A 12,924-nucleotide genomic window follows, 5' to 3' on the forward strand; every position below is an offset into this window, starting at 1 on the left:
GTATTTCATTAAATCCACCTAACAGCAGTGATTTATGTGCCCACCTGTGAGTGTCTCTTTTCCAGTTTCTGAGGGACAGTAAAGCTGCATATTACTTAGACACTTGCTCTCAGATGGCTGTTGATTACTTGCTGCCCAGATCTCTCCTAGATTTTGTAGATTTAAGATTACAATATTGGAAAGTAGAATTTGAACATAAATCCTTGTGCTTCCTTTTTAAATAATGTTTCTTCAACCTTTAAAAAACAGCCTTGGAAGAGAGCACTGATGATGACAGAAATGATTCTCCTTTCCTGGCTATGATCCTGGTGGTGTTTGACTGCATTTGGGGGCAGTGGTTTTTGTTGCAGCCTCCACATTAAAGGGGTTATGACAAGTAACGTGGACTTGTTTGCTTGTCTAGTAACTCTCCATTTGTCACCTCGCAGGCTGAAGAGGAAACAGTGGCCTTTCTTGATCACAGTGGAAGTGAAGAAGAGTTTGATCCAAGCACTCTCCCAGATCCTGATAAATTCAAAGACTCTGATGCAGAGCAGGATTCAGAAAGTGAAGACAGCTATAGGTATGCACCATCTTCCATGTTAATTTTAAAATTATATTTTTTATTAACTGTTTTGTTTACATGTTAGGAATTCGTCTTACAGTCTTCTTTCTCATGGGATTTAGTATTTGTCTTATAAAAGTTTGTGTGTTAGGTGCTGAACAGAGCTGAGCTAAAGGCTATTATTTTCTTTTGTGAAGTTGTATAAGAATGATTTTTGAGTCCATATTGAAGGGATCTTGGTGAGGCTGTTTCACATACAAAAAACTTGACTAATACCCTGGAAGTTTCATGTGTTTCTGTGGTGGGTTTACCCTCTCTGGATGCCCAGCGCCCACCAAAGCCACTCTATCACTGACCTCCTCAGCTGGACAGGGAAGAGGAAATGTAGTGAACAGCTCAGGGGTTGAGATAACACCAGGACAGATTCCTCACCAGCTACTGTCATGGGTGAAGCAGACTTGACTTGTGAAGAAATCAATTTATTTATTGCCAATCACATAACAGTTGGGTAATGAGAAATAAACCCAAATCTTAAAACACCTTTTCTCCACATCTCTCTTCTTCCCAGGATTAACTTAAAATTTCTTCTACATCCTCATCCTCAGCAGCACAGAAGGATGGAGGGAAGGAGGTTGCAGTCAGTTCATCACATGTTTTTTCTGCCACTCCTTTCTCCTCAGGAGAGGATCCTTTTCCTGCTCCCATGTGGGGGTCTCTCTCACAGGGGACTTCTTCCACAATCATCTTCAACTCTTTCCTGTAGGCTGCAATTCTTTGTGAACTATTCCAGTGTGGATCCCTTCCATGGCATACAGTCCTTCAGGAACAGGTTCCTCCAGTGTGGACTCAAGTCCTGCCAGCAAATGTGAATGTGCTCCAGCCTGGGCTCTTCTCTCCACGGGGCCACAGGTCCTGCCAGGAGCCTGCTCCAGTATGGGCTTCCCAAGGGATCACAGCCTTCTGCGGCTGCAGGGGCACAGCTGCCTCACCATGGGCTGTGCCATGGGCTGTGCCATGGGCTGTGGGGCAATCTCAGCTCTGGCACCTGGGGCACCTCCTGCCCCTCCTTCTGCACTGACCTGGGGGTCTGCAGGGCTGTTCCTCTCACATGTTCTCACTGCTCTCCCTGGCTGCTTTTGCACTGTTTATTTTCCTTAACTGTGCTATCCCAGAGGCACTTCCACTATCACTGATGGGCTCAGCCTTGGCCAGTGGTGCATCTGTCCTGTTTCAGAAATGCATTTCTCTTCTGTCACATTGCAGGTTCTTTCTGGATGGAAGGAAAAATGTTGAAGTAATTTAAGGATTTCATGATCCCTTTGCCCCTGTGCTGTATTAAATAAATTTGTGCAGGGTAAAACTTGATAAGTTCTATGTTCAGTATTGTTCAGACTCTTTTAAGAGTCAAGTGAACTGGACTCTGAGTAGAAGTAAATGCATTATAATAAATTAAATTAATTCAATTCAGTGTTTATAATTGAATGAAGCAGAAGAATTTGTTTCATGTAGCAAAAGAAACCACAGGGTGAGAATGAGGATCTGTACTTGATACCAGTATACTGTGGGAAGATAAAGGGATACAACGTGAAATCCTGTGTGGTTCACTGCAACAAGAAGGCCACTTGTGTTTTTCTGACAAACAATGTATCACGTAACAGATTGAGAAGGATGATCTTGACACCTAAATGAGAGCATAGATGTCTAAGTTCATAAAGCTCTTGCTTTTCACATCTGAATTGGGTGAATCCTGGGGCTAGATTGTCCTTCCATGTGTGTCACTGTGTGTTGTGGAGTCAGTATGCAGGACTGGGTGGGGGACATGGATTTAAGTACTAGATAGTCCTCAGTTAACAGGCTGGTGGCCATGTCCCTTGGAGCCTGTTCACCAGTGAATGCCAGTAGAACTGACAAGGATGGGGAAAAGCATTGCTTTTTCTGAGCAGCAGTAAATCTCTCCTTCTTTGTGTGAGGGGAGTATGTATTCATACATCACGTTTTGTATTGATCCTTTCCTCAAAATGTCAGCTAGACTCAAGATTAGCTGCACTTTAAGAATAAAAGTTGACAGAAATGGACAGATTTTTGGCCGTGGTAGTAAGTGCAGACTTTTGTTGGATCAGTGGCTGATCTGGCCCACCTAGAGTCAGGTCATGCACTCTTAAGGAGAGCAAGGACTCAAAGAAAGTCAAGGTCCTTGATAATCTTCCCTTCCTGTGGAGTAGATTACGAAAGAAAGCATACACTGAAGGTAACCAAGGAGGTTTCCTTTAGTGTATCTCTAGACATACCTACACTGAGCATCAGAGCTGCCTTTGGAGCTGGAGAACAGACCACTACACACGTTGAAGAAATGTGGTTTCATCAACACTGCTTACTGGAAACAGTCCTGGCCTGTCTTACTGCACCAAAATACAGAGACATTGCCCAGAAGAGCTTTAGTTGGCACCATGTGAAGCTGCAGCAGTTGTGGACAATCTCATGCCAGTACTTGTGCCTGCACCATGGCCAAATCCATTTAGCCTGTAACAACATGACTGATACGCCCTGGGCAGGCCATGGCCAGCACAGGATTATCCATCACGTCACCAGAGTCATCAATGGTGCTGCCTTCCAACACACCCCACTGAGGCACCCATAGAAATAGAAAAGCTGTTTGAAAGCTGCTCCAAAGTCAGCTTTCATGCTCAGTGTGGATAGACATATCCACATGGTGAGGTGCTCTGAGCACCCTGTAGAAGACTTTTGAGAAAGAGCAAGATACAGTGAAGAAAATTAATTTGAGGGTGTTAAATCAACAGTCATGCCTCATGCAGGTCTCTTAGAATTGCTATTGAGTTGTATGATGAGTTGCTTTTGGGGCTGGGAAATACTGACCTAACTATTTTAACAAAAACAAATCAGCTGAGAGTAGCAGACAGTCAAATTGGGCTTTGAGACAAGAAAGTGCAACTCTGTGCTGTTTTATATTTCCAAAATCCAGAGATTTTGCTCAAAAAGTTGGATTAAAATAGAAATATGTTGGGCTACACTAGCTGCTCCTTGCTTTAACGGGGGGGGGGGAAGCTTCTAAAAGGGATAATTCATAGTAAGTATGAGACCTAGAGTGTCTTCTTTCAAGAGTCTTTAAAGAGAGACTATCTGTCCATGGTTTCAGAAGTCAAAATCTTCTCTCTGTCCTCCCACAGAATTTTTTTAAACTGGGGAAGCTGTACAAATCATGAATTAAATTTGCCTTTGCATAAAAATTCCCTTCCGGCCATACCTCTATAAGCAGAGTAATTAATGACTTCAAGCATGTAATATGAGATTAATTTTTGTATATCTAGCAACACTCATGATATTTGGTTTAAGGCTATCAAATGTAAATTGTTAATGTGGTGAAAAATCTAAGAATATAGAACAGGGCGAAAGAAAAGCAGCTGGATTTCTTAAATATTCATTTTGCAGTCAGATTGAGGTTTTGGTATTTCTAATTCTTCAGCTTCTTTAAATAAAAGTATTGAGGAAGAGCAACGTTCCGATTGACCTCATAATTATCTTCTTTGACTCTTTAATGGGTGCAACTGATCACATTAACTCCTAGATCAGCATGGAGAAGATCTTGGACATGAGGGGAAACATCTTAGTTCTGGTACTGTTTTGTTTGTGACTTTATGGACAGTCACCAGGTGACAACTGTGCAAGTTAGTAGTCCATGCTACTTTGCTGTGTGCCTTCCTATATTTATGAAGTTTATGGGCAAATTGCAGTTTCTTACAGCTTCTTCTTTCAGCAGGATGTTGATGTTGACCTGCTAAGTTTTGGGTCATTCTTGATGAGGTTGACATTACATTGTCTTTTGAGATGATTTATCAGCAAATCACGGTGCTCCTTCTAAAATGGATTATTCAGGTCATATCTGTGACTTTGTGAAGGCCAGAACTTAATGTTGTGATGGCCAGAAAAGCACCATAGGAGAGACATTATAAAAGGTCTCAATTTAAAAGCCTTGGTCATTCTGATTAGCTGCAGAATTGGACATTGAGATATTGAATTGCTCTTGATAGAGGCTTATATATTCAATTTTAGAGGTGTTTTGATTTATATCAGTGGAATGGACAGTAAGGGAATCATAGAATCATTTAGGATGAGAAAGACCTTTAAGATCAAACTGTTAACCCAGCACTGCCAAGTCCCACTAAACCATGTCCCCCAGTGACACATCTACAAGTCTTTTTAAAAACCTTCAGGAATGGTGACTTCACCACCTCCCTGGGCAACCTGTTCCAGTGCAGCGAGGTGTGGCCTTAAAGTCAGGTGTCCAGCGGGCAGGAGGGTGGCCAACACCCAACTGCAAATGTGTGAGCACCCCTCGGCGTCAGAAGGCTTCGGGCTGTGCTCACAGCGGACGGAATCACTGCTGGCTGACGAGAGTAAAGAGTCCGGACGCTCACTGGGAACTTGTCAGATTTACTGTCAACCAGGGAGCGACAGACACCCACGTGTTGAATCTAACGTGTCTGCCAGCGAGTGACCAAGAACAAAGGGTGCAGCAGGGTTATAAAGGAGGAGCGATCTCAGGGAGGGGTTTACAAAGGAACCAATAGGGGAAGGTGAGGGAGTGGACTTAGGATAACGGGCATGACAGAAAACCCAATAGAAACAATGTAAAGGAGGGGCCCCGGAGCCACAGCCAACCAAGTCTCCCTAAGCACAGAAGATTCTGGGAAACTAGGAGGAGTGGGGAGTGATTGACTGGGCCCAGGGAGGAGAACAAATTCACATATAGGGAAACCCAGGGGATGGGAAATTATATAACAGAGAGGATTGACATAAACTGAGGCGGGAGTAACCAAGGTAACCAAATGATAGACAATACAATGGCGGGAAAAACTGGTGAGGGCAGAACCATTACAGAAAATGGGGGGAACAATACAGAAAATGGGGGAGCAATTAAACAAACTAACAGAACACACTACAACATTCCAGGACTTGACAGCAAGCCTTTTGGTGAAGAAATATTTCCTGTTATCCAATCTAAACCTCTTCTGGTGTAATTTGAGGCTGTTTCCTCATGTCCCTATCACTTGTTACCTGGGAGAACAGACTGATCTCCACCTGGCTGCACCCTCCTGTCAGGCAGCTGCAGAGAGTGCTGAGGGCCCCCTGAGCCTCCTTTTCTCCAGGCTGAACACCCCCAGCTCCCTCAGCTGCCCCTCACAGCACTTGTGCTCCAGACCCTTCCCCAGCTCCGCTGCCCTTCCCTGGACACGCTCCAGCCCCTCAATGTCTCTCTGGCACTGAGGGGCCCAGAACTGAGCACAGGATTGGAGCTGTGGCCTCAGCAGTGCTGGGTACAGGGGGACGGTCACTGCCCTGCTCCTGCTGGCCACACCTGGCTGAGCCAGGCCAGGATGCCATCGGCCTTCTGGGCCACCTGGGCACACTCTGGATCATGTTCAGCTGCTGTTTGCCAGCACCCCCAGGTCCTTTTCCACCAGGCAGCTTCCCAGGCACTGCCCCCAGCCTGCAGCACTGCCTGGGGCTGTTGTGGCCCCAGTGCAGAAGCCACTGGCCACTCCTAGAGGTGGCCTCTGCCCATTCATCCAGCCTGTCCAGATCTAGAAAGTAACACAGCACAATATATTTTAATTACCATTTTTATGTGCTGTAGCATTCTGACAGCAAGTAAGGAAGAAGCTGCACTGGGCTTTATGGAAGGGACTGCAGTAATTAATCTTCATTAGGATTGCTGCCATGGCCTTGTGAATTAAAATTTATTACATGGAAAAAGTTTTGGGCACAGCATGTTTGATTAGCAAAATGCCAATATTTATAGGATAAATTATTCCTAACTTTTCTGAACTGTATTTTACTAGCAGATTCATTCATTATTCCTGTACATTTCTTTGGGAAAGAGCTTGTGTGCTTTGTTGCAGCCTGGAAACTTGACTCATGGCCTGTAGTTCAGTGGCGAGGGTGGTTTGTTTCCAGAGGAATGCTGGTAATCCTACACTCCAAAGCATCCTCTGATAAATGTTAAGTGAAGCAGAGCCTGTCTAGAGATCTTGCCAGGATCACGTTGTTTAAACAACAGCTACTTGGCTGTGTGACTGCACATTTCAAATGGCTGATTCTCAAGCATTTAAAATCTAAATGTTACAGCTTGTTAAGACATTGCTTAAAGCCCAGAAGCGAGTTAAATGCTAACAATTAAAGCTTTCTATTTTTCCCTGGTATTACCTGAAAACATACTTGTGAGTTTATTTTGTGGTAATTTAAAATTTGAGTTTCTTGGTGTATAGCTGTCAGGGTCATAGTTAGATCCCGTTTCCCAGATGCCATTCAGATACACTGGTGTTTGTTTTAGGGACAGGATTCATAAACTGTACTTTAATATTTGAGTAATAAATATTTTCCACCAAATGATAGCATCTTACTTAGGTGTTACAGCTGAGCAAATGGTGGCCACAGAAATTACTGTGCCTGTTGATAAGTTGGCTATTGATAGCTCCTCACCTGTGTAAACACAAAGTAAATCCTTTCATCAGGCAGCGTCAGAATGCATGGATTATTCAGGCAGCTGAAAAGCTTAATTTCACCAGATGGTAGAAGGAAGAAATTGTAAGGCAGATGCACATGCCACTTTTGAAATGTTATTAGTAGAAGACAAAAGGATGCACTGACCTTGGTTTGGATCTGAATTGGGGATTGCTTTCTAACTGAGTTGTTCTGCTAGAAAATAATTTACCTTAGCAAAACTTTTGTTGGCAATTTGTGAACATTAGCTGGTAGTACATCAGTTTGTGTGTTTGTGAGGAATGAGGGGCCATTTATGTCCATGGAAACAATAAAAGGACTGGCTCTACAGGGTGACAGACCTACAGTTAATGGAGACTGAGGAGGAATTCATTTGACAGTAAGTGCAGAAGTTATTCCCTTATAGCTGCTTTTGCACACTGAGTCCTTTCACATGTGAAGCTGAGAGTTTTGCCTGTTACAACTCCTCCAAAGAGCTTTCTGTCCATACAGCTAGGGAAAAACACCCTGAATGAGCACAGGATATCTCTGAGCATCATGATGCCACACATTTTTCATCTCCCTTTTAAAATTGCCACTATCACCTCTTGTAAAAGCTGCAACTCTGACTTCAGAGCCCCTCTTCACACCACCCAAACCAGTGCTGGTAAAAATCCATCCTGGAGGAACAGGGACGGGGGTTGGACTTGCTGTTCTTCAAAGGTCCCTTTCAACCCAAATCATTCTGTGGACAGTCAATCTGTCTTTCTTCTGCATCTCAGAATTAAGAACATCTTATTCATGCGTTTCACATGAATCTCTGTTTACCGGCTGAAGCTGTTGTTAACAAATACTGGTTTGCGTCTACATTTTGTGCATCACGAAAACACAACTATTTTGCTCTCATCACTGCTTGTTGCTTTTGCTGCTTCCTGTGTTATACATTCCTCTTTATTCCCTTCTCCAGTTCACAGCCCAGCTGGGGTCAAATTATTTTGAAAATACACTTGCCTGTGTGTAGATGCATCTTCTGTTTACACTGCTAATCAAGCTGCGCAATCCCTCAGTAATAGTAAGGAGCAGCTTGACTCAGCAGAATCATCCTACAAAACTTATGATGAAAATTATTCATAATTGTGTTGATGTGCTTTTGTTTGTGGAAAAAGCTGAGGAATCTCACAGTTCAGTTCCTTCCGAACGTGTTTTATATTTAAATGTTTTACCTTATAGATATCTATGCCTAAGGTCTCTGAAACTCCAGAAGTGATTATAATTTTTGGTGTTTAAAGTCTGCTGTTTTATAGCTTGTAGGTACAAATGCATAGCTTGTGATGTTTCTGCAGGGTTTTAATTGCTAAGATGTTTTTAACTAATGTCCTAGATGAAGCATTAGTCATTTATGAATGCAAACTGGGCTTCAGAGTCCATTCAAAGACTGGAAATAATTGGCTCTTTTGCAAACAAGCTAAAATGCTTTAACTTAATGAGGCCTTTCTTGAGCTTTTAAAGTGAACCCCTACAGTCTGTCCTGATCAAAGTGAACACCATGGAACTCCAGCCCAGACCCACACTGTCCACTTGGAAAAGTGAGAATTCTTTATGCTTCAGTATATTTTCATATCCTGTCAGTATAGCATTTATGGAATATCTTATGCACTACAGAGAAAAATATGAGAGAAATATTCCTTTCCTCAGAAAAGAAATAGAATGTTGGTAGCAAGCCCTGAAAAGCCACCCCCATGCAAATGACAGCTCAAAGCCAGCAAAGTTGCTATATCCCGTGAATTACAGGAAGAATGAGTATTTGGAGCTGTCATCATCTATTCATGAATCATCACTGAATGTTTTCTGTTGGAAGGGACCTTCTGGATCATCCAGGTCCAGCAGTCCCTGCCGTGGGCAAGGACGCCTTTCACTAGACCATGCTTCTTCACACTCTTTTCTTCTTTTCTCTTGGGTAGGCAAGGAAGAACAATATAAAGGTAGGGTATTTCATTTGCCTAAATTGTGGAAATACAGGGTGTTCCTTATAGGATTTCCCTCCTTCCTCTGGGCTCTGAGTGGGCAGGAAGTGGCGCAGTTCCTCTATGAAAAGTGGGATGGACGAGAGAGGGAGGCAGGTCATACCTGTGCAGCCCACCAGCACAAGGCCATCAGATCTCTTGGAACAATTCCTTCATCTCTCTGGAGGGGCAGCCAGAAAGCACAGTGTATTACAAGCTGCATTGTGCTGCTGATTCCTCTCAGAGAGCATTTGGGAACTTGCTGAGAACTGCCATGGTTGGGGTTAATGTTTGAATTAGGCTGGTTTCTAGTGAGTGGTGAAACCAGCATTTCACAGACTGTTAACTAGCCCTATTAATGGGAAAAAATAAGGTGGGCAGCTGAAGGTGGGTTGAATTGGGCTTTGGGTTCCTTCGCTGCATTGATTCTAAGGACAGTATTCCTCAATTAGAGCTATTTATTGTAACTGCTCTTTCTAATTGTTAAATGTCTAAACAGCATTTCTGAATGGAACTGTTCACAAGCATTACGTTTACGCCATTGTAAAAACTATGGACATGATAAAATTCCTGTTGAAATGGTTTTTTTAATTAAGCTGAATTTTCTGAGTAGAAATTTGACAAATTTTAATTGAAAATCTGAATTTAACCAACTTTTTTAGAAAAGCCGTAGCTCCGTTTCTGAAGTTCCATTTCAATTTTTGTTATATTTTTAAAAATACAAATACAAAAAGCTTAGAATGCTGTTTTGTTCCAGTTAGTTTGTTTGGATGGAATGATTTGGGGTGTGGAGGTTTGCATTTTACTAGTTTTGGGGTATGAATTCTACCCTACAGCATACAACAACCAGCACTCCATAATCTGGTTCCCAGATATATCTTAGAATAGATTTTATTTGATTGTTTTAAACTTAGATAAAAAGACTTATAGCATTTTTTTTATGTTTTGGACAAAAAACACATGAAGATACATGAAAGCTCTGTCTTTCCTCCCATTGTTGTCACATAGCCATGTGGTAGAAGCCAGGGTGATAAAACAGATTGGCAGCTGTTTCATCCAGATTGAATGCTGCAAAAGGCAGTTCATTCAAGTCTTTAAAAAACAGCAGAAGAAATAGGAATTCACCTGGGAAAATTCCTGGGTTTTCCTCTTCCTCTCATGGCAAAGAGGTGTTTAGTAGCTTCCAAGGGAAATGTCTGAAAGAAGGGGAAAGAGTGAGTGATCAAATTAAGTGTAGGATTTGCCAGTGAAAGGGTAGTTCTTATATTTTTATTTTTGGTGCATATTTATTGTAGGCAATATCTTGAATGCATGTCAAGGTCCACTGACACATCATGAAATCAGTTTTGTCAAGTTGTCTGTTGCTGTATTAGGCAGCAAATATTAGATAAGACTTATAGCAATATCCTGATACACTGTAATCAATTAAGACAGCAGAACATCCACCACCACCTCAGTCTGAGAGCAGCTCTAATTTAGACATTCAGAGTTCATCAGCTTCCATTGCTTCACCCTTTTGAATTGTAATTTTGTTTGCTCTTATCTTGACACAAATTTGCCTTGTTTAAAAGGAATTGTTAGATTACATGATGATATTGATTACCACAGTTGTTAAAAAGACTAATTGATTTTTTTCTGCAGTGAACTTGAGGAGAAGACTGGAAGAAAGAAGAGAAGCTATAGCAACAGTGCCACAGCAGAAGAAATGCCACTGAAAAGAAAAAAGATGCATTTCAGCCAAGAGGAGGACCCCTGTTTGCCATTAGATACTGGGCTTTCTCTGGCAGAGGATGAAGAGCTTGTACTGCATCTGCTCAACAGTCACAACTAATTATTTTTTCTGCAGGTTTTCTTCTCTGGGACATTTCCACAATTTTGTCAGTAGTTTACACAAAATGGATTTGGCATCTGGGCAGCTGGATCCCTGTGAATGTAGATAAATGAGTTCCATGTGCAATGGGATTGCCTTAGATTAGCTCACAGGTTATAGACAACATTTAGTTTAGTTTATAAGGTTTTCTAAATGAACTTTTCAACCTAAATCCCCAGGTGTCATTTTGCAGTAGCCTGTTCATAATTTTAAGTCTCCAAGTTTTGAAACAATTACCTTCTCTTATTTTTATCTTGCTTTAAATTAAAACAGGATGTTCCTTTCTTGACCATGCCAGGTTTGTTATTTTGGAAGAGATATGTGTACTAAAATTTTAAGGAGGAAATGCTGTTGGCAGCTCAGATCATATTACTTAAAAATGAAGTATGTACTTTCTTCTGTGTATAAGGCACATATTTTAAGAATATTTTAATAAAAATTTCTAGAGCCTTGATGTAAACTTAACTGTCTCTTTCAGCTTTGTTATGAAAGCTTATATTTATCCTTCAGGTATCACTTCTGTTATGATTCTGTCACTGGTGTTAGGCAATTCAGAAAACAACATTTAGAAGCTAAAACTGAGTCTTGTCTTTGAATCCCATGTGAGTGAGAACACATTGTCACATAGTAGTATCTGTTTGGTCTTTCCATATGTCCATATGAGCATATTAAATACTCCTTTTTTGTCAATATCACTTTTTTGATCATAGGAATCTATCATCACCTGTTCAGTACAACCCTTTCCTCCTCTCCCTATACTCTGTTATCTTTTAGCTCAGTTACCCAAAACTGAAAATATACTGCAAATTCTTGCCTCCAAATGTTTCTTCCACTGTTCTGCCAGTAGGCAGGGTATCATAAAAACAATATTATAGGCAGAGCACATCTGCCATCTGCTCCTTCCTGACAATGTGGAATGAGAAGAAATGACTGAGTTTCACAAACAGCTAAACATGAAAGATGGGACCTGCTTGGCAGCTGATGCACAGTGTTTGTTTAGTCTACAGTGCCACAGTGGGCCTGGAAAATGCTTTGATGTGGGACCAGCATCACTGATGAATCTGTTAATGAAGAAGGATCTGCTGTGGTGCTGCTGTGACTGGTGCACGTGTCCTGTGTGCCATCCTGTGAATGGCTGCAGTGAATGTAATGAGCAGCCTCAGCAAAATATCTGTCTGTGCTGGGATAGCAGAGCTCCTGCTCCTGTAGCTGTGGAGGACGACAGAAAACTGCAGTGCAGAGAGCTCCACCAGCAAAAAGCTGCTCAAAGATGATTTAGGTAGAGACAACAATACATACAGTGGTGTGTTCTTCCTGGAGATGTTCAGGGACCCGTAGTGTACTTGGTGGTGGTCAGTTGTCTTGCACATCACCTGATGTCTCTCAGATCAAAGCTTTGCTCTAAGGAGCATGAGTTGTTGTTCAGGCAAGCAAGTAAAAAACCAAAATACTTACTGTTTCTGACTAGAATGTTCTTATTTGTATGCTGAAGTGGGGCAGAGATGTTCCTACCTACTAAACAGTAAGACTAAAATTTAAATTATATATGTTGGAAGTATTGTGGTGCACTTTTTATCTTGTGATGATTTTTTAATTGTCTGCATAAAAATAATTTTTCAAGTGCTTTTACTTTTGTATTTCTGTATAATGAAGTTTCTAATGTATTTGTGTTGTTTGATATAGAGCCAGTGTTTCTTGAATCCTTATGAATTTGCCCATCTACTTCAAATGTGTCCATCCTTGAGGGTATGGTGTACATATAAAGAATGAAGCCATGTGAAAAAGAAGAGGGAAGGGGCTTAAGGCAGATGCTCCATGCCACGAGTGTATGTAAGAACAGGTAACTGTTGCCTATAATAGAAGTGGTAAGACAAAAAATCCAACATTCAGCATTTTTGGGAAGCAGCAGTGGTTCTGGGTTATCATTCCTGTGAGCTATAGATCTGCTTTAAGGGGCCCCTCATCAGCCCTGCTTTTAGCAGTGTTTTTTTGGTCCAAGAAAAAAACAC

General features: G+C 41.7%; 1 protein-coding gene across 1 annotated transcript in view; it reads left to right on the forward strand.

Annotated features, from left to right (window-relative positions):
- DDX10 (DEAD-box helicase 10) overlaps positions 1-11,375 on the forward strand; it is a 153,355-nt gene extending 141,980 nt beyond the window's left edge. The window contains exons 17-18 of the mRNA XM_063148975.1: positions 429-562; positions 10,687-11,375. Of these exons, the coding sequence (XP_063005045.1) occupies positions 429-562; positions 10,687-10,876 (324 nt within the window). The 3' untranslated portion in view covers positions 10,877-11,375. The remainder of the gene's footprint in view (positions 1-428; positions 563-10,686) is intronic.
- The last annotated feature ends 1,549 nt before the right edge of the window (positions 11,376-12,924 follow it).

This window comes from Melospiza melodia, chromosome 2 (genome assembly GCF_035770615.1).
Source record: "Melospiza melodia melodia isolate bMelMel2 chromosome 2, bMelMel2.pri, whole genome shotgun sequence".
NCBI lineage: Eukaryota > Metazoa > Chordata > Aves > Passeriformes > Passerellidae > Melospiza > Melospiza melodia.